The sequence below is a fragment of the Primulina eburnea genome, unplaced genomic scaffold (assembly GCF_022965805.1).
Source record: "Primulina eburnea isolate SZY01 unplaced genomic scaffold, ASM2296580v1 ctg1404_ERROPOS492791, whole genome shotgun sequence".
Lineage (NCBI taxonomy): Eukaryota > Viridiplantae > Streptophyta > Magnoliopsida > Lamiales > Gesneriaceae > Primulina > Primulina eburnea.
The window spans coordinates 83,682-104,523 of record NW_027330930.1 but is presented as its reverse complement, the minus strand read 5'-3'; the positions used below and the strand labels follow the sequence as shown (position 1 = coordinate 104,523).

General features: G+C 50.8%; 4 protein-coding genes across 4 annotated transcripts; all 4 read right to left on the bottom strand.

Annotated features, from left to right (window-relative positions):
• Positions 1–591: 591 nt before the first annotated feature.
• On the bottom strand, positions 592–5,375 carry LOC140820716 (uncharacterized). The gene is made up of 2 exons (XM_073181037.1): positions 1,401–5,375; positions 592–1,200 (listed from the first exon to the last, which is right to left on the bottom strand). The coding sequence occupies exons 1-2, from the start codon at positions 5,373–5,375 to the stop codon at positions 592–594; spliced, it is 4,584 nt and encodes a 1,527-aa protein (XP_073037138.1).
• Positions 5,376–8,370: 2,995 nt separating this feature from the next.
• LOC140820715 (uncharacterized) lies at positions 8,371–12,176 on the bottom strand. Its single transcript, XM_073181036.1, has 2 exons — positions 9,163–12,176; positions 8,371–8,983 (listed from the first exon to the last, which is right to left on the bottom strand). Exons 1-2 carry the CDS (start codon positions 12,174–12,176, stop codon positions 8,371–8,373), a joined length of 3,627 nt encoding a protein of 1,208 aa, XP_073037137.1.
• A 55-nt stretch (positions 12,177–12,231) lies between these two features.
• LOC140820713 (uncharacterized) lies at positions 12,232–13,158 on the bottom strand. Its single transcript, XM_073181035.1, has one exon. It carries the CDS (start codon positions 13,156–13,158, stop codon positions 12,232–12,234), a length of 927 nt encoding a protein of 308 aa, XP_073037136.1.
• A 2,900-nt stretch (positions 13,159–16,058) lies between these two features.
• Positions 16,059–20,842, bottom strand: LOC140820712 (uncharacterized). The gene is made up of 2 exons (XM_073181034.1): positions 16,943–20,842; positions 16,059–16,667 (listed from the first exon to the last, which is right to left on the bottom strand). The coding sequence occupies exons 1-2, from the start codon at positions 20,840–20,842 to the stop codon at positions 16,059–16,061; spliced, it is 4,509 nt and encodes a 1,502-aa protein (XP_073037135.1).

Below are 20,842 nucleotides of genomic sequence, written 5' to 3'. Positions count from 1 at the left end.
GGGTTCCGGGTTCCGGGTTCCGGGTTCGGGGTTCGGGGTTCGGGTTCGGGGGGGGGGGGGGTTGGGGGTTTGGGGTTGGGGGGGTTGGGGGTTGGGGGTTGGGTTAGGGTTTAGGGTTTAGGGTTAGGGTTAGTAGGGTTTTTTTTTTAGGGTTTAGGGTTTAGGGTTTTAGGGTTTAGGGTCTGGGTCTAGGGTCTAGGGTCTAGGGTCTAGGGTCTAGGGTTTTTTTAGGGTCTAGGGTCTAGGGTTTTTTTTAGGGTTTAGGGTCTAGGGTCTAGGGTCTAGGGTTTTTTTTGGTTAGGGTTTAGGGTTTAGGGTTTTTTTTTTTTTTTTTTTTTTTTTTTTTTTTCGGAAAACACCGCCGGATGCGGGGGGGTTAGGCAGACCCCTACCTGTATATATCCACAAAAGAAGCAGTAACAAATACAGAATAAAAACCTAAAAGAGAAGGTGGATAAAACCAAAACCTCCTCAAAAAGGCTAAAGCAGTAAAACGTAAAGACAAAGCAGTCTAGGGAAGTAAATACAAAAGCAAAACTAACCCTAGAAAACTACTAAATAGCGCCAAAAACTAAACAAAGACAAGCAGCGCTAATGATCCCATATGCTGAGGAAGACAAAATGATGACTGCAAGATGAAAACAGAAGCATATCAGATACTCTCATCCCATAGCCATCACCCTGGTAAATCCTATCCATCAAAATGAAACTAATCTGATAGGATAGCTGACTGGAGTAGCCATCACCCTGATAAATCCAATCTGTCAAAATCATGAGTCTGCCAACTGTACACGAACCCATGACCAAAATACTGTCCAGCTGGAATGTCACTGTGCAAATGCAGTCAAAACACAAAAAGGAGACCGCGATCCAGCCCAAGTGAAAAACCCTAATGTGAGTAGAACCCTGAAGCAACAAGCTGCGAGGAGATTGCATCCAGGGGTACAAACACACAACGCAAAAGTGATCGACCATAGCACCCGGCAACAGTGCAAAACCAGTATAAGGAGATATGCATGTAAAATCCTGATGATAACGCCCTCCAGGGAATATGAGAGGACCAAAGAAAAGCACCAAGAGGATGAGTGCAAGAGCCCACCCAATTCCGAGGAGAACAAACTTGTAATGTGCGAGTGTCTGAACCCACTCACACCAGACTGGCAAAACAGGGGAAAAGAGAAACCCCCTAAACAGAAGTACCTGCAAATAAAAAATATACATATACATATAGAAAGATAGAAGAAATAGATCCAAGCGAAGGGAGGGGCTGCAAATAGCTAAGAACATCTATATCTCAGGTAGGGAAGCCCGGAGGAATCCGAGCGGGTCAGGATGGAAATATGGCTGGGTAGAGAAGGACCTAACTCTAAGGTATAAGCCCTAAGGGTATGAGCCCTCGCCGCCAACGCATCCGCCACCGAATTTCCCTCCCGGAAAATATGAGAAAAATGAACAGCCCGCCCCCTCAAAAGAACCAAAATCCGAGTGACTGTATGATGAAGGTCCCAATGACACCGACGAGATCGCAGGATCTGAAGAGAAATCTGAGAATCAGTCTCAACCCAAAGGGGAAAAAGACCGAGATCGGAACAAATAAGAAGGCCCCTCCAAACCGCCCAAAGCTCCGCCCGAACATTGGTCCCGACTCCGATAAACTCGCTGAAGGAGAGCACCACCCTGCCAGAAGAATCACGGACAACACCACCGACAGACGACTCCCCAGGATTGCCCCTCGAACTCCCATCAACATTCAGCTTAAAGCACCCAGGAGGTGGACAGAGCCACCTGACAATCGCTAACCTATGGGTCCGCTGAAAGCCAACAAAGATACCTAGCGATCTCGCCGCCTCAAAGGCCCCAAGCCAGTGCTTGGGCTTAACAATGAAAGCAGCATGGGCAAGACGCAGGTAAGATAAAATCTGGGACTTCACAGTCTCCCCAGAAATACGCAACTGACGGTGCTTCGCATCATTACGAGCCGTCCAGAGAAACCACAAAATAATGAAGGGCAGAAACTCCTTGACGTGTCCCCCAGGTTTCCAACGAAGATTTATCTTCCAAGCACTAAGGAACAACCTGAGATCCCCTGTGCAGGGGATACGAACACGAAATATGGCCCCAAAGAAATGCCAGACAGAACGGGCTATCGGGCCATCAATAAAAACGTGTGTGAATGTCTCCGACATATCACAACACTGGCATCGAGAAGCCAACTCAAAGCCACGACGCTGAAGAATATCATCCACAGGGAGCCACTGATGCCAAAACCTCCAAAGAAAAAAAGACATCGTGGGCCTCAACCAACGGTCCCAACAAGGAGTCAAGATATCAGAAACAGGGTCTCTCAATCGGACAAGCTCCCAAGCAGACCTAATCGAAAAAGCACCGTCAGAACTGTGAATCCAAAGAGCCAAATCAGGCTCACCCAAGGCAATCGGGGTCAGAGTAATCGCCTCAGCAACAGAAGGGACCACCACAGCGCAAAGAAGATCGAAATCCCAAGCCCCCTCAGACAAAAAGTGAAAAACCCGAACATCACGTCCCCCACGGACCTCACACTGGCTGGACAGGGCAGTATCCCCAAACCATATGTCATCCCAAAAGGACACGTCTCCAAATCCAACGCGCCAGCGAATGCCAGGCTCGGCGCGAGGTCGGATCCGTAGGAGACGACGCCAGGTGGGGGATATTAAACCACGAGGGAGAACAGAGGCAGGAGAACCCATCTGGCAATACTTCCGTAAAAGGAATCTCGCCCAGAGAGAGGAGCCCTGCCGAAACCGGAACCACAACTTAATAGAAAAGCTATCCACCAGATCTTTCAATCTGCGGAATCCAAGACCACCCTCCATCACTGGGAGACAAGCCCGAGACCACTTGGCCCAGTGCCATTTCTTCTCCAATGTCCGCGACCCCCAGAGAAAAGCGTTGAAAATCAGCTCAAGCTTCTCCATGACAGCAAGCGGTGGCTGAACCACCTGAAACAAATAAATCGGCATGGAGAGGAGCACACTGCGGATAAGGGTTATGCGGCTACCCGGAGAGAGGGTCCGGATCTCCCAACCCTCTAACTTCCTACGAACAGACTGTAGGAGGTTATCAAAAAGGGAACAAACTCGGTTACCCCTAAACAAGGGGACTCCGAGATACTTGAGGGGCAAGTGACCCTCCGCAAACCTAGTGATGCGCAAAATCCGAGAGCGAAGGCGCTCAGAGCACCTCGGAGGCAAAATAACAGAACTTTTGACAGCGTTCACCAGCTGTCCCGAGCAATTCTCATAATGATGCAGTAGACCCATAAGGCGCCGCATACTACGAGACCCACCGTTGGCGAAAATAATGACATCATCAGCATAAGCCAGGTGGGAAACCATGATATCACAACCGGAGCGGTACCTGAGCTCAGGATGCTGCAGGTAGAGGCTGTCAAGGCCGCGCGATAGATACTCCGCCCCCAAAATGAAAAGCAGGGGGGACAAGGGATCGCCCTGTCTGAGGCCTCTAGTGGAACCAAAGAACCCCGAGAGAGAGCCATTGATATTCACAGAGAAATGACAATGAGATATGCAAGCCGAGACCATCGCCACAACCCGCTCCGAGAAACCAAAGTGCCTCAAAACCTCAAAAAGGAAAGGCCATTGGACCCTGTCATAGGCCTTGGCCATATCCAATTTGAGGATAACATTACCGCCACGAGTGGGGAGAGTAAGACTGTGAGTGAGCTCCTGGGCGAGGAGAATATTATCAGAGATCATCCGACCCGGAACGAAGCCACTCTGATTCGGTGAAATAAGTCTCTCCACCACAACCCTCAGTCGAGAGTACAACAGCTTAGATATGATCTTATTCGTGACATTGCACAGACTGATCGGACGGAAGTCCGACCAAGCATGAGCACCCGCTACTTTGGGGATCAGAGTAATTGTGGTGGCGGTAAAACCCTGGGGGAGGGGAGAACCCCGGAAGAAATCCAGGACAGCATCAAAAACATCCTGATGAACAATCTCCCAGCAATGCTGAAAGAACGCCGAGGAGAAGCCATCAGGCCCAGCCACACTATCAGGATGTATGGAGAAGACGGTCGCACGGACCTCCTCCAAAGAAGGGGTGGCAACAAAACCCTCATTCTCCACAGCAGAGATAATCGAGGGGAAGCCCGAAAAATCAGGACATGCGAGCGCAGAGGGGTCCCCAGTAAGCAAATGCTGGAAAAACGAGGCTCCCGACTGCTGAATCAACTCAGGAGACGTCAGGCAGACCCCATTGTCCCAGATGCGGAAAATCTTATTCGCCACCCTTTTCTTCTTCACCATGTTGTGAAAGAGTTTGGTGTTCCTCTCACCATCCTCTAACCAGTGGCAAGCAGCTTTCTGTCTCCAAAAATCCGCCTCCATGGCGGTGACGCGGGCCAGATCCTCATTGCGATCAGACAGAGAAGTCCAATTCAACTCAGAAGGATCAGCCTCACAAACAACCTCAGCGGACCGAACAGCCCTCTCAGCCTCAGTGATTTTATCAAAAATGTTCCCAAAAACATCCTGATTCCACCACTTGAGGTGGTGTTTGAGGCGCTTCATCTTAGCAAAAAGCCGAGGCATACCACTCAAACAGCAAGGCAGAAACCAATTCAGCCTAACAGTCTGCAAAAAACCATGATGCCGAAGCCACATACGCTGGAAGCGAAACGAGCTCGGCCCACGGGCAAAAACCGGAGCGGTAATCAAAAGCGGACAGTGGTCAGAGACAGTACGGGGAAGATGCTCAACACGAATGGAGCTGAAATGATCACCCCAATCAACAGAGACCATAACCCTGTCCAACCGCTTCCAAATGGTCTTATTCGTCCAGGTGAACGAAGACCCCTCAAAACCGGCATCAACCAGACCAGAATCCAAAATGAAAGTGTTGAACTCCTCCATGGGTAGAGGCCTACCACCACGGGTGCCCAAACACTCTGATGCATCTCTGACTACATTAAAATCACCCCCAACAAGCCAAGGACCCAGAGCAGGCTTGACCTGAATAAGGGAAGACCAAAGATCTCTGCGCTCAACGTAGCCGCAGCTGGCATAAACAAATGAACAAAACACCTCAGTCGGTAAAAAAGAGGCGGACACCTTGATGTGCAGAAACTGAGCATGATCAAAAACACACTCAGTCTTCACATCCGCAGAGGAAAAAACCCAAATATGACCAGAAAGATTCGAAATGACTCTAGAAAAACCAAAACGACGAGTCATGAATCTCTGGTCCAACATGATCATCGGCTCCAAAATGGCCAAAATCTTAACCTGATGCGCCTTCACATAAGCATGAAGCCGCTGTTGGGACTCCGGACTCCGAAGTCCCCGAACATTCCAAATGAGGGAATTCATGGAGAACGATGAGCAGAAGCACCCGGCCGCCGCTTAAACGAATCTCCTAACGCTTCTTTTTTCCTTTTATTCACATTGGACATATCAGTGTCCTGAACACCAGAGTCAGAATGTCGATCAAACCCCGTGTCAAGGTCCTCAGCAGACATCTGCTCCACTATCCGCTCACAAACAGGAGACCCCTGTTGAGCAACAAGTTCTTCGAGATGAGATGAAATATCTGGGGAAGAAGGAACGGAGGGAATCGAATGGCAGCTGTGATTCTCCATGCACTGAACTGAAGTGCCAACACCCCCCTCCTCAAACTGATTGACCAAAGACTGAACAGACACACAAGCCGTACCCGAAGGTAAGGCGTCAACGATGGGCGGACCCAAACTAATCGGGTCAACACCACCAACAGGATCCTGATCCAAAGGAGCATCTCCATGTAGACCATCACCCACAACCTCCAAGTGGGATCCAAGATCAGGATTGGGACCAACCAACTCAGTAGCGTCGCTACGCTGAGCCTCATCATGCCAGGGTGACAAAACCTCAAAGGCATTTGAGGAAGCAACTTGCTGCGGAACATCAGGAACTGTAGGGGGGGCTCCAGCAGGAGGAGCCCTGCGTACCGGCCGCCTCCTCCGTCTACGTCTAGGACCATCGCCATTTAAATGAAGCTGAGGCTGTGGTCCAGGATTAAAGACAGGAACAGCACCCTCCTGGGGTGTTTGTACTTTGGGAGGAACAGGATCTTGAGGGTTTTGAAAAACGGGCTTAGGCCTCGACGGCCTAGGATTCTTCCCGTGAGAATAACACACAGTAACTGAATGTCCCAGCATCTTACAGTCAACGCAATATGCGGGGATTTTCTCATAAATGACATCAATAACCTGTGTGTGATCACCCCAACCAACCCAGACCTGCTGAATGGGAGGCTGTAAAACATCAATTTCCACACATACTCGGGCGAAAGCGCCTCGAGAAACATCAGCGGTGTGGTCGTCCATCTTAACAGGCTTACCTACAAGACTCGCAAGAGCAAAAAGAGCACGCTTGTTGAACAAATGCAAGGGTAAGCCCGGAAAACGGATCCAGACTGGCGCAATGGGGGATTCCTCAGACAGATTAAATTCAGGGGTCCATTTAGAAAAACGGATCCCAAGTGGTCCCACAAAAATGTTCCCCCTCGACCAAACGCGCGCGTAATCTTCTTCACATGAGAGAGAAATGACCAAAAAACCTCTGGGTAAGAATTTCAAGTCAAACGATCGCACTAGTCCCATTTTTTCGAAAGCCACAGAAATTGAAGAATTAGGGACTAAGGACCTGTTCCCCGAAATTTTACCGACTAGAGCATATTTAAAAGGTTCGATCAGTGAAGAAATTACCTCAACCGGGAATCGGATACCCGGCTTGCCATCCAGAATAGACGGCTCAGGCAGCTCCTCCATCGAATTACGCACATCCTCAAAACTTTTCTGCACGGTGCGAGGAGACGGAGGTGCAAGAGCGTCACGAAAAGAGACAGAAGCCCGAACCTCAGCACGAACGACGGGTTTGACCGCAGATGCAGAACCATTGACTGCCGAGTCAACTCGGTCAACCCGGTGGTTCAACTCGACCGAGTTGACTCGCGAGTTACCGGCCGGAGTTGCAGCGATCGCCGGCGACGACGTGGGGAGTACAGAACCGGTATCCAAAGCACAAGAACCGGACGTCGGAGGGGCCGATTGGACACTAGAATCGTTTGAAATCGATTGAAACTCGCCAATTTGGGCGTTTTTGATCGGAGATGAATTACCTGAAATTGAAGATATAATTGGATTACCCATCGAGAATGGAGTACACGGCTCAAAGGAATTCACCAACGGAGCGGCGCCGACGCCGGAATTGAAGAAAAACCCCGTCGGCGTTAGGGTTTCAGGGGTGCGAATTGTAGATCTGAAATTCCCGGCGGAATTGAACACCGTTGACGACGGGGCCGGTGTCATTGGAATCGACTTCTCATGGGCATTCCAGATCGGGTCTTGGATTGGACAGAGATGGCTGGAATCGGCCGGAGGAGACAAAACCGTGGATGAAGTCGCCGTGAACAGTGAAGGCGCAACTTCCGAGCTTAAATCGGCCGGGCAAACGACATCCGATCGAGCTGAAAATTTAACACAAGGGTCGCCTGAAAGAGGCGAAACTTTTGATGTATGAACCACGTTGATCGGAACGGTGGATTGTTCCGACGAAGATTTCGCCGGAAAATGCGGAAATTCAGAAGCCGATTTGGACGGGCAAAAGTTATCCAATGAAGGTGATTTTTGGATATGTTGTTCTACAGGATGAGGCGACTGCGGTGGGGTGGTGAACCGGCCGGAAACCGGCGGCGGCGGCATGGCGGCGGTGACAACTAGTTTAGGCGATTTTTGGGGGGATTTTTTGGGTTTTTAGGGTAGAGAGCATTTTTCAACTGGGGGTCTGGTTTAGGGTTTTGGTTTAGGGTTTGTTTAGGGTTTAGGGTTTAGGGTTTAGGGTTTAGGGTTGAGGGTTGAGGGTTGAGGGTTGAGGGGTTTCGGGTTGGGGGTTTCGGGGGTTTCGGGTTTCGGGTTTCGGGTTGAGGGTTCAGGGTTCAGGGTTCAGGGTTCAGGGTTCCGGGTTCCGGGTTCCGGGTTCGGGGTTCGGGGTTCGGGGTTCGGGGTTGGGGGTTGGGGGTTGGGGGTTTGGGGGTTGGGGGTTGGGGGTTAGGGTTTAGGGTTTAGGGTTTAGGGTTTTTTTTTTTTTTTTTTTTTTTCCGGAAAACACCGCCGGATGCGGGGGGGTTAGGCAGACCCCTACCTGTATATATCCACAAAATAAAAAATAACAGCAGAAAGAAAACCTAAAAGAGGAGGGGGACTAAACCAAAACCTCCTCAAAAAGGCTAAAGTAGTAGAAACATAGATACCAAGTAGCCTAGGGACATAAATACATAAGCAAAAATAACCCTAGACTACGACAAAATGCGCCAGAAACTAATCAACTACGAGCTACGAGCTGCGCTAAAAGTCAACACACCGAAGAAGACCACATGATAACTGGGAGATGAGAGCAGAATCCATGGAGAAATTCTCATCTCTAAGCCATCCCCCTGAAGAATCCAATCTGTCAAAACGACTCTAATCTGAAACCGAGTAACTGTATGAATCCCAGCAGTCAAAATAAGATAAGGCCAGGAAATCACTGTACAATGACGATATAAGAGCAAAATGAAGATCGCAATCCAGCCATAACAAAAAGGATCCAGTATCTGAAGTATAAATCTGACGAAGGTAGCATAATAATGAAGAGGATCGTCCGGAAAGAATCCCTGGAACCACCACGACATCCAGTAAAATCCTGTAAAAGAACTGAGACGGCGGACAAGGAGAAACTGCAGTAAACGCCCGCCAGGGACCAAAAGTGGACCAAAGAGAGGCCCAAACAGAAATAGCGCCCTAGGGAATATGAGAAGGCCAAAGAAGAGCACCAAGAGAGTAAGTGCGAGGGCCCACCCAATCCCGAGGAGACCAAACATGTAGTGTGCGAGTGTCTGGGCCCACTCACACCAAACTGGCAAAACGGGGAAAAAAGAGAAACCCCCTAAGTAACAGTACCTGCAAAGAAAAATATACATATACATATAGAAATACCGAAGAAATGGATCCAAGAGAAGGGATGGGCTGCAAGCGGCTAAGAACATCGATATCTCAGGTAGGGAAGTCCGGAGGTATCCGAACGTGCAAGTATGGAAATGTGCCTAGGGAGGGAGGGACCTAACTCTAAGGTAAAGTGCCTAAGGGTATGGGCCCTCGCCGCCAACGCATCCGCCACCGAATTACCCTCCCGGAATATATGCGAAATATGAACAGACCGCCCCCTCAAAAGGACCAGAATCCTGGATATAATGTGATCAAGACCCCAGCAACATCGACGGGAACGAATGAGCTGAATAGAAATCAGAGAATCAAGCTCGATCCAAAGAGGGAAGAAAGAATGATCAGAACAAAGGAGAAGACCCCTCCAAACCGCCCAAAGCTCAGCCCGGAGAGAAGACCCAGCTCCGATGAACTCGCTGAATGAGAGCACGACCCTCCCGGAATCATCCCGAACAACGCCACCAGCAGAGGAGTCCCCAGATGTACCACGCGCACTCCCATCCACATTAAGCTTGAAGCACCCGGACGGCGGCCGCAGCCAGCGAACAATCGCCGTCCTATGAAATCTGTGGAGAGCAACCGAAATACCCAGCAATCTCGCCACTTGAAACACACCTAGCCAATGTCTGGGCTTGACAGTACGCGCAGAGTGGGCGAGACGCAGGTAAGACAAAATCTGAAACTTCACCGTCTCCCCAGAGATGGGAAGATGACGGTGCTTAGCATCGTTCCGGGCAGTCCAAAGGAACCACAGGACAATGCAGGGAAGAAACTCCCGCACATGGCCCCCCCGGGACCAGACCAAATCTCTCTTCCACGCACTGAGGAACAAACTGAAATCCTCAGTGTCGGGAATACGAACCCGAAACACGGCGCCAAAGAAGTGCCAGACAGACCGAGCAACCGGGCTGCGAATGAATATGTGTGTGAATGTCTCAGACATATCACAACACTGACATCTCGAGGCTAACGCAAAACCCCGGCGCTGGAGCACCTCATCAACTGGGAGCCATTGATGCCAGAATCTCCAGAGGAAGAACGACATGGTAGGCCTCAACCAGCTCCCCCAACACGGGCGGAATATATCAGAAGACGGAGCACGCTGACGGATCAGCTCCCAAGCAGATCTAACAGAGAAAGCACCATCGGAGCTATGGATCCATCGTGCCAGATCAGGGTCACCCGAAAGAACAGGAATCAAGACAATCTCCTCGGCAACCGAAGGAGCAACAACCGCACAGAGGCGATCAAAATCCCAGGACCCCTCAGAAAGAAAATGAGAGACCCGAACATCACGGCCCCCGCGGACCACACACCGGGAGGACAAGGGAACGTCCCCAAACCAAGTGTCATCCCAAAAGGAAACATCTCCGAGACCAACTCGCCAGCGAATGCCAGGCTCCGTGCGAGGGCGGATCCTAAGGAGACGACGCCAAATGGGGGAAATAGAACCACGGGCGGGGACACAGGCAGGGGCATCCAGCCGGCAATACTTCCGGAAAAGGAATCTGGCCCATAGAGAGGAGCCCTGCCGAAATCTGAACCACAATTTGATAGAAAAGCATTCCACAAGATCTTTCAATCTGCGGAATCCAAGACCCCCCTCAAGCACGGGGAGGCAAGCCCGGGACCACCGGGCCCAGTGCCACTTCCTATCCAAGGGTCTCGACCCCCAGAGGAAGGCATTAAACACCCGCTCAAGCTTCTCCATGACAGCCAGAGGTGGCTGAACCACCTGAAACAGATAAATCGGCATGGAGAGGAGCACGCTACGTATCAGGGTCATGCGGCTGCCCGGGGAAAGGGTCCGAATCTCCCAACCCTCTAACTTCCTACGAACAGACTGTAGGAGGGGCTCAAAAAGGGAGCATGTGCGATTACCCCGATAAAGGGGAACTCCGAGGTACTTGAGGGGCAGTTGACCTTCGGCGAACCCAGTGATGCGCAAAAGCCGGGAGCGGAGGCGCCCAGAGCACCTCGGAGGCAAAATCAAAGAACTCTTGGCAGCATTCACCCGCTGCCCCGAACAGTTCTCGTACTGATGCAGAAAATCAACAAGGCGCTGCATACCACGAGTCCCACCACTGGCAAAAATAATGACATCATCAGCGTAAGCCAGATGGGAAATCAAAATATCACAATCAGAACGGTACCTGAGCGCAGGATGCTGCAGGTAGAGGCGGTCAAGGCCACGAGAAAGATACTCCGCCCCCAAAACGAAGAGAAGGGGAGACAATGGATCGCCCTGCCGGAGGCCTCTGGTGGAACCAAAAAACCCCGATAGCGAACCATTGATGTTCACGGAGAAATGACAATGGGAAATACAGGCCGAAACCAAAGCCACGACACGCTCTGAAAAACCAAAATGTCTCAAAACGTCGAAGAGGAAATGCCACTGGACCCGATCATAGGCCTTGGCCATATCCAACTTCAATATGACATTACCACCACGAGTGGGGAGAGTAATGCTGTGAGTGAGCTCCTGGGCAAGGAGAATATTATCCGAGATCATCCGACCCGGAACGAAGCCACTCTGATTCGGGGAAACAAGTCTCTCCGCCACATCCCTCAACCGAGAGTACAATAGCTTAGAGATGATTTTGTTCGTGACATTGCACAGGCTGATCGGACGGAAGTCCGACCAGGCACGTGCACCCTCGACTTTGGGAATAAGAGTGATCGTGGTGGCGGTAAAGCCCTGAGGCATAGGAGAACCCTGGAAAAAATCAAGGACAGCACCAAAAACATCCTGATGGACAATCTCCCAGCAATGCTGAAAGAACGCCGAGGAAAAGCCATCAGGGCCAGCAACGCTATCAGGGTGAATGGAGAAAACGGTCGCGCGGACCTCCTCCAAAGAGGGAATCGCAGCAATACCATCATTCTCCACAGCTGAGATGACCGAGGGAAAACCCGAAAAATCAGGGCAATCGAGCGCAGAGGGCTCCCCGGTAAGAAGGTCCTGGAAAAACAAGGCTCCTGACTGCTGAATCAAGTCCTGAGACGTCAGGCAGACCCCATTCTCCCAAATGCGGAAAATCTTATTCGCAACGCGCTTTTTCCTCACCATGTTATGGAAGAGTTTGGTGTTCCGCTCACCATCCTCAAGCCAATGGCAAGCCGCTTTCTGTTTCCAAAAATCCGCCTCCATGGCGGTGATACGGGCCAGATCCTCATTGCGATCGGACAGTAAAGTCCAATTCGCGTCAGAAGGGATCAGCCTCACATACAGTCTCAGCTGAACGAACAGCCCTCTCGGCCTCAGTGAGCCTATCAAAGATGTTACCAAAAACATCCCGATTCCACCACCGGAGGTGATGCTTGAGACGCTTCATCTTGGCAAAAAGCCGAGGCATGCCACTCAGAGTGCAAGGCAGATTCCAATTAAGCCTCACAGTCTGCAAAAAACCATGGTGCCTAACCCACATACGCTGGAAGCGAAACGAGCTCGGCCCACGGGCAAAAACAGGAGCGGTGACCAAAAGCGGACAGTGATCCGAGACAGTACGAGCGAGATGTTCAACCCGAATCGAGCTGAAATGATCTCCCCAATCAACAGAAACCAAGACCCTGTCCAACCGCTTCCAAACGGTCTTATTCGTCCAAGTGAACGAAGACCCCTCAAAACCAGCATCGATCAATCCAGAATCAAGAATAAAAGTGTTGAACTCCTCCATGGGGAGCAACCTACCACCACGGGAACCCAAGCACTCAGACGCATCCCGGACGACATTAAAGTCGCCCCCAACCAGCCAGGGACCCAAAACAGGCTTAACCAAAAGCAAAGAAGCCCAAAGATCCCTACGCTGAACATAGTCACATCTAGCATAGACAAAAGAACAAAATATCTCAGTCGGCAAGAAAGAGGCAGAGACTCTGATGTGGAGGAACTGGGCATGATCAAGAACACACTCCGCCCTCACATCAGCGGCAAAAAAGACCCAGATATGACCGGAGAGATTAGAGATGACTCCAGAAAACCCCAAACGGCGAGTCATGAATCTCGGATCCAGATCAATCATGGGCTCCAAAACAGCCAAAACCTTAATCTGTTTCTCCTTCACAAAGGCATGAAGCCTCTGCTGGGACTCCGAACCGCGAAGTCCCCGGATATTCCAGATTAAGCAATTCATGGGGAACGGGTGGAAGAAGGACCCGATCGCTTTTTATGCGATCGCCGACCATCATCCTGAGGTCTTTTTCTGGGGTTGGACATGTCAGTGTCCAGAATACTACACTCGGACCCACAGCTAAGCCCAGACACAGAATGTCGATCGAAATCCTGATCAGGATCATCAGCCGACATGTGACTGGGGGTCATCTCAAGAATGGGGGGTCCCTGTCGAGCAATCAACTCGTCCAGCATAGAAGTGGCATCAGCGGGGGATGCAGGAAAAGATGGGACCGAGTGGCTGCTATGATTTTCAATACAAACCTCCGGGGGGACGAACACAGTCACCACATCCGGGCGTGGAGAGCCAAGGTCATCCACACAGTCCACAAAAGGAACACTCTCATCGTCCTCAGCCACCGTGACCTCAGGGCGGTCAGAAATAGGGGCCTCCTGATGAGAACTCAAACCGACAGAGGGATCAGGAACACCTAATCCAAGCTCCTCAGAGCCGACCTCTGTCTCCTGCAAATGGGAAAGAACTCCAAAAGAGTTCGACGCAAGAGGATCATCCCTCGGGAGTGCCCGACGAACAGGCCTTCGTCTCTGTCTACGTCGGGGACCATGGCCATTGACATGAAGCTGGGGCTGTGGTCCCGGGACAATGACAGGAACAGCACCTTGAGGAGGTGCCGGAGCAGGAGGGGCCTCTGGCTGAGGAGGATCTCGATCAACAGGCTTGGATCGAGCAGGTCTAGGATTTTTACCATGGGAATAGCAAACGTCGGTCGAATGACCCAACATCTTGCAATCCAAGCAATACCCAGGTATTTTCTCATAAACAACATCAATCTCCTGGGTATGATCACCCCAACCCACCCAAATTTGCTTAACGGGTGGTTCCAACACATTCAACTCCACACAGACTCGAGCAAAAGCACTCCGAGAGGAGTTAGCAGTAAAGTCATCCATTTTCACCGGGTTGCCCAAGATCTTGGCAAGGGCAAAAAGACTTTTCTTGTTAAACAGGTGAATGGGCAAACCCGGGAGACGCACCCAAACAGGGGCGATGGGAGATTCTTCCTGTAGATTGAATTCCGGGGTCCATTTGGAGAAACGGATCCCGAGAGGTCCCACCATCATCTGCCCACGCGTCCAAAAAAACGCATAATCCTCCTCACAATGAAGTGAAAGGATCAGAAAACCCCGAGGCAAAAACCTCAAATCAAAAGATCTCTTCAATCCCAAACGAGCGAATGCCTTAGAAATTTCCGAATTTGGAACTAAGGATCTATTACCAGAAATCTTCCCAACTAAAGAAAACTTAAAAGGCTCGGTCAGGGAAGACATTACCTCATCCGGGAAAAAAATACCCATTTTCCCATCCTTGAGAGTCGGTGGGGGCATTTCTTCCATTGCATTCACGACATCTCCAAAGCCATTTTTCCCCGACCGAGGGGAAGTAGGGGCCAGAGCATCCCTAAATGACACCGAAAACGTCTTTGTCGCACGAGAATCAGATTTAGGAGCCATACCCGAGTTGTTGACCGCTGAGTTGACCCGGTCAACTCGCTGAGTTGACCCGTCCGAGTTGACCGGCGAGTTGACCACCGGAGCTTCATCAAAGATCGGCGACGACGAGGTGATCACGGAACCGGTCTTCAATCCACTAGAACCGGGCAGCAGGGGGTCCGATTGAGTCAAAGGATGTGAATAAAATCGATTTTGCCCTAGAATTTGGGGGTTTCCGACCGGTGGCCGGAATCCAGAAATTGATTGAGGCAAAACACGTCCCATGATTGGACGAAGATCTTGGCCAGAGGAATTGAACAAATAAGCCGGAACAGTACCTGAAATCGGCGGTGAAGTTGACGGAAACTCACCGATTTGGGCGTTTATGATCGGCGGCGTATTTTCTGAAATTGAAGGCATGGTTGGATTACCCATGATGTGTGTAGTGGCCTGTAAAGAGGAATTGAAAAAAGGAGCTACCACGCCGGAGTAATTGACAGAACAAACCGGCGGCGCTAGGGTTTGAAGGGGAATATTGGTAGATCTGAAATTGCCGCCGGAAAAGGTAACCGTTGCGGACGGGGCTGGTGGCGTTGGAATCGTCTGGTCAAGGCGGTTATAGATCGGGGAAGAATGACAAGAAAGGTTGCCTGAATCGGCCGTAGGAGACAGAATCGTGGAAGCCTGCGCGGTGAACAGTACCTGCGCAGGTTTGGACGGAAATAGCGACTGACCGGGAGAACTAGGAGGAGCGGGGTTGGTCGGAAATGATAGAGAAGGTTGAGGCGAGTCCAATGATGGGTAGCCGTCGCCGGAAAAACCAGTAAATTCCGGCGACGCGATTTTGGCCGGAAAAAACGTAATTTCAGGCAGCGATTTCGGGGGGCAAACGGCGTCGGAAGGGGCTGAGATTTTAGTATGTTGGTCGGCAGAGAGTGGCGGTTCAGATGTGGTAGGTGGCCGGCCGGGATCCGGCGGCGGCGGCATGGCGGCGTGAAGGCGTGAATAGTGTCGAATTTTAGTGTGTTTTTTCGCACCTTTTAGTGTGTGTTTTTTCAGAGAAAATTTTTTGGGGTCAAATGGGTCTAGGTTTAGGGTTTAGGGTTTGGGGTTTGGGGTTTGGGGTTTGGGGTTTAGGGTTTAGGGTTTAGGGTTTAGGGTTTTTTTTTTTTTTTTTTTTTTTTTTTTTTTTCCGGAAAACACCGCCGGATGCGGGGGGGTTAGGCAGACCCCTACCTGTATATATCCACAAAATAAAAAGTAACAGCAGAAATAAAACCTAAAAGAGGAGGGGACTAAACCAAGACCTCCTCAAAAAGGCTAAAGCAGTAAAAACATAAATACCAAGTAGCCTAGGGACATAAATACGTAAAAACCCTAGACTACGACAAAAAATGCGCCATAAACTAATCAAATACGAGCTGCGCTAAGAGTCCACACGCCAATGAAGACCAAATGATAACTGGGAGATGAGTGCAGAATCCATGAAGAAGTTCTCATCTCTAAGCCATCACCCTGAAGAATCCAATATGCCAAAACGACTCTAATCTGAAATCGAGTAACTGTATGAATCCCAGCAGTCAAAATAAGATAAGGCCAGGAAATCACTGTACAATGACGATAGAAGAGCAAAATGAAGATCGCAATCCAGCCAGAACAAAAAAGATCCAGCATCTGAAGTATAAATCTGACGAAGGTATCATAGCAATGAAGAGGATCGTCCGGAACGAATCCCTGGAACCACCACGACATCCAGTAAACTCCTGTAAAAGAACTGAGACGGCGGGCAAGGAGAAACTGCAGTAAACGCCCGCCAGGGACCAGAAGTGGACCCAAGAGAGGCCCAAACAGAAATAACGCTCCAGGGAATATGAGAGGGCCAAAGAAAAGCACCAAGAGGGTAAGTGCGAGAGCCCACCCAATCCCGAGGAGACCAAACATGTAGTGTGCGAGTGTCTGGGCCCACTCACACCAGACTGGCAAAACGGGGGAAAATAGAAGCCCCCTAAGTAACAGTACCTGCAAAGAAAAAATATACATATACATATATAAAGATCGCAGAAATGGATCCAAATGAAGGGAAGGGCTGCAAACAGCTAAGAAGATCGATATCTCAGGTAGGGAAGCCCGGAGGAATCCGAGCGAGCAAGTATGGAGATGTGCCTAGGTAGGGAAGGACCTAACTCTAAGGTAAAGTGCCTAAGGGTATGAGCCCTCGCCGCCAACGCATCCGCCACCGAATTACCCTCCCGGAATATATGTGAAATATGAACAGACCGCCCCCTCAAAAGGACCAGAATCCTGGAGACAATGTGATCAAGACCCCAGCAACATCGACGGGAACGAATGAGCTGAATAGAAGTCAATGAATCAAGCTCGATCCAAAGAGGAAAAAATGAATGATCAGAACAAAGGAGAAGACCCCTCCAAACCGCCCAAAGCTCAGCCCGGAGAGAAGACCCAGCTCCAATGAACTCGCTGAATGAGAGCACAACCCTCCCGGAATCATCCCGAACAACGCCACCAGCAGCAGAGTCCCCAGATACACCACGCGAGCTCCCATCGACATTAAGCTTGAAGCACCCGGACGGCGGTCGCAGCCAGCGAACAATCGCCGTCCTATGTAATCTATGGAGAGCAACCGAAATACCCATCGATCTCGCCACATGAAACACACCCAGCCAATGTCTGGGCTTGACAGTACGCGCAGAGTGGGCGAGACGGAGGTAAGACAAAATCTGGTACTTCACCGTCTCCCCAGAAACAGGGAGATGACGATGCTTAGAATCGTTCCGCGCAGTCCAGAGGAACCACAGAACAATGCAGGGGAGAAACTCCCGCACATGGCCCCCCCGGGACCAGACCAAATCTCTCTTCCACGCACTGAGGAACAAATTGAAATCCTCAGTGTCGGGAATACGAACCCGAAACACGGCGCCAAAGAAGTGCCAGACAGATCGAGCAACCGGGCTGCGAATGAATATGTGTGTGAATGTCTCAGCCATATCACAACACTGACATCTCGAGGCTAACGCAAAACCCCGGCGCTGGAGCACCTCATCAACTGGGAGCCACTGATGCCAGAATCTCCAGAGGAAGAACGACATGGTAGGCCTCAACCAGCTCCCCCAACGCGGGCGGAAAATATCAGAAGACGGAGCACGCTGACGGATCAGTTCCCAAGCAGATCTCACGGAAAAAACACCATCGGAGCTATGGATCCATCGAGCCAGATCAGGCTCTCCCGAAAGAACAGGAATCAAAACTATCTCCTCGGCAACCGAAGGAGCAACAACAGCACAAAGTCGATCGAAATCCCAGGACCCCTCAGACAGAAAATGAGAGACCCGAACATCACGGCCCCCGCGGACCACACACCAGGAGGACAAAGGAACGTCCCCAAACCAAGTGTCATCCCAAAAGGAAACATCTCCGAGACCAACTCGCCAGCGAATGCCAGGCTCCGCGCGAGGGCGGATCCTGAGGAGACGTCGCCAAATGGGGGAAATAGAAGCACGGGCGGGGACACAGGCAGGAGCATCCAGCCGGCAATACTTCCGAAAAAGGAATCTAGCCCATAGAGAGGAGCCCTGCCGAAATCTGAACCATAATTTTATAGAAAAGCATTCCACGAGATCTTTCAATCTGCGGAATCCAAGACCCCCCTCAAGCACGGGGAGGCAAGCCCGGGACCACCGGGCCCAGTGCCATTTCCTATCCAAAGGTCTCGACCCCCAGAGGAAGGCATTAAACACCCGCTCAAGCTTCTCCATGACAGCCAGAGGTGGCTGAACCACCTGAAACAGATAAATCGGCATGGAGAGGAGTACGCTACGTATCAGGGTCATGCGGCTACCCGGGGAGAGGGTCCGAAGCTCCCAACCCTCTAACTTCCTACGAACAGACTGTAGGAGGGGCTCAAAAAGGGAGCACGTGCGATTACCCCGAAAAAGGGGAACTCCTAGGTACTTGAGGGGCAGATGACCCTCGGCGAACCCGGTGATGCGCAAAAGCCGGGAGCGGAGGCGCCCAGAGCACCTCGGAGGCAAAATCAAAGAACTCTTGGCAGCATTCACACGCTGCCCCGAACAGTTCTCGTAGTGATGCAGAAAATCGACAAGGCGCTGCATACCACGAGACCCACCACTGGCAAAAATAATGACATCATCAGCATAAGCCAGATGGGAAATCAAAATGTCACAATCAGAACGATACCTCAGCTCAGGAAGCTGCAGGTAGAGGCGGTCAAGACCACGAGAAAGATACTCCGCCCCCAGAACGAAGAGAAGGGGAGACAATGGATCACCCTGCCGGAGGCCTCTAGTGGAACCAAAAAACCCCGATAGAGATCCATTGATGTTCACGGAGAAATGACAATGGGAGATACAGGCGGAGACCAGAGCCACAACACGCTCTGAAAAACCAAAATGTCTCAAGACGTCAAAAAGGAAAGGCCACTGGACCCTATCATAGGCCTTGGCCATATCCAACTTCAAGATGACATTACCACCACGAGTGGGGAGAGTAATGCTGTGAGTGAGCTCCTGGGCAAGAAGAATATTATCAGAGATCATCCGACCCGGAACGAAGCCACTCTGATTCGGGGAAATAAGCTTCTCCACCACATCCCTCAACCGAGAGTACAACAGCTTCGAGATGATCTTGTTCGTGACATTGCACAGGCTGATCGGACGGAAGTCCGACCAAGCACGTGCACCCTCGACTTTGGGAATCAGAGTGATCGTGGTGGCAGTAAAACCTTGGGGCATAGGGGAACCCCGGAAAAAATCAAGAACAGCACCAAAAACATCCTGATGGACAATCTCCCAGCAATGCTGGAAGAACGCCGAAGAAAAGCCATCAGGGCCAGCAACACTATCAGGGTGAATGGAGAAGACGGTCGCGCGGACCTCCTCCAAAGAGGGAATCGCAGCAATACCATCATTCTCCACAGCAGAGATGACCGAGGGAAAACCCGAAAAATCAGGGCAATCGAGCGCAGAGGGCTCCCCGGTAAGAAGATCCTGGAAAAACAAGGCTCCCGACTGCTGAATCAAATCCTGAGACGTCAGGCAGACCCCATTCTCCCAAATGCGGAAAATCTTATTCACAACGCGCTTTTTCCTCACCATGTTATGGAAGAGTCTGGTGTTCCGCTCACCATCCTCAAGCCAATGGCAAGCCGCTTTCTGTTTCCAAAAATCCGCCTCCATGGCGGTGATACGGGCCAGATCCTCATTGCGATCGGACAGTAAAGTCCAATTCACGTCAGAAGGGTCGGCCTCACAAACAGTCTCGGCTGCACGAACAGCCCTCTCAGCCTCAGTGAGTCTATCAAAGATGTTACCAAAAATATCCCGATTCCACCACCGGAGGTGATGCTTGAGACGCTTCATCTTGGCAAAAAGCCGAGGCATGCCACTCAGACTACAGGGTAGATTCCAGTTAAGCCTCACAGTCTGCAAAAAACCATGGTGCCGAACCCACATACGCTGGAAGCGAAACGAGCTCGGCCCACGGGCAAAAACAGGAGCGGTGACCAAAAGCGGACAGTGATCCGAGACAGTACGAGCGAGATGTTCAACCCGAATCGAGCTGAAATGGTCTCCCCAATCAATAGAAACCAAGACCCTGTCCAACCGCTTCCAAATGGTCTTATTCGTCCAGGTGAACGAAGACCCCTCAAAACCAGCATCGATCAGGCCAGAATCAAGAATAAAAGTGTTGAACTCCTCCATGGGTAGCAACCTACCACCACGGGAGCCCAGGCACTCAGACGCATCCCTGACGACATTAAAGTCGCCCCCAACCAGCCAGGGACCCAAAACAGGCTTAACCAAAAGCAAGGAAGCCCAAAGATCCCTACGCTGAACATAATCACATCTGGCATAGACAAACGAACAAAAAATCTCTGTCGGTAAGAAGGAGGCAGAGACTCTGATGTGAAGGAACTGAGCATGATCAAAAACACACTCCGCCCTCACATCAGCAGCAAAAAATACCCAAATATGACCGGAGAGATTAGAGATGACTCCAGAAAACCCCAAACGGCGAGTCATGAATCTCGGATCCAGATCAATCATGGGCTCCAAAACAGCCAAAACCTTAATCTGTTTCTCCTTCACAAAGGCATGAAGCCTCTGCTGGGACTCCGAACCTCGAAGTCCCCGGATATTCCAGATTAGGCAATTCAT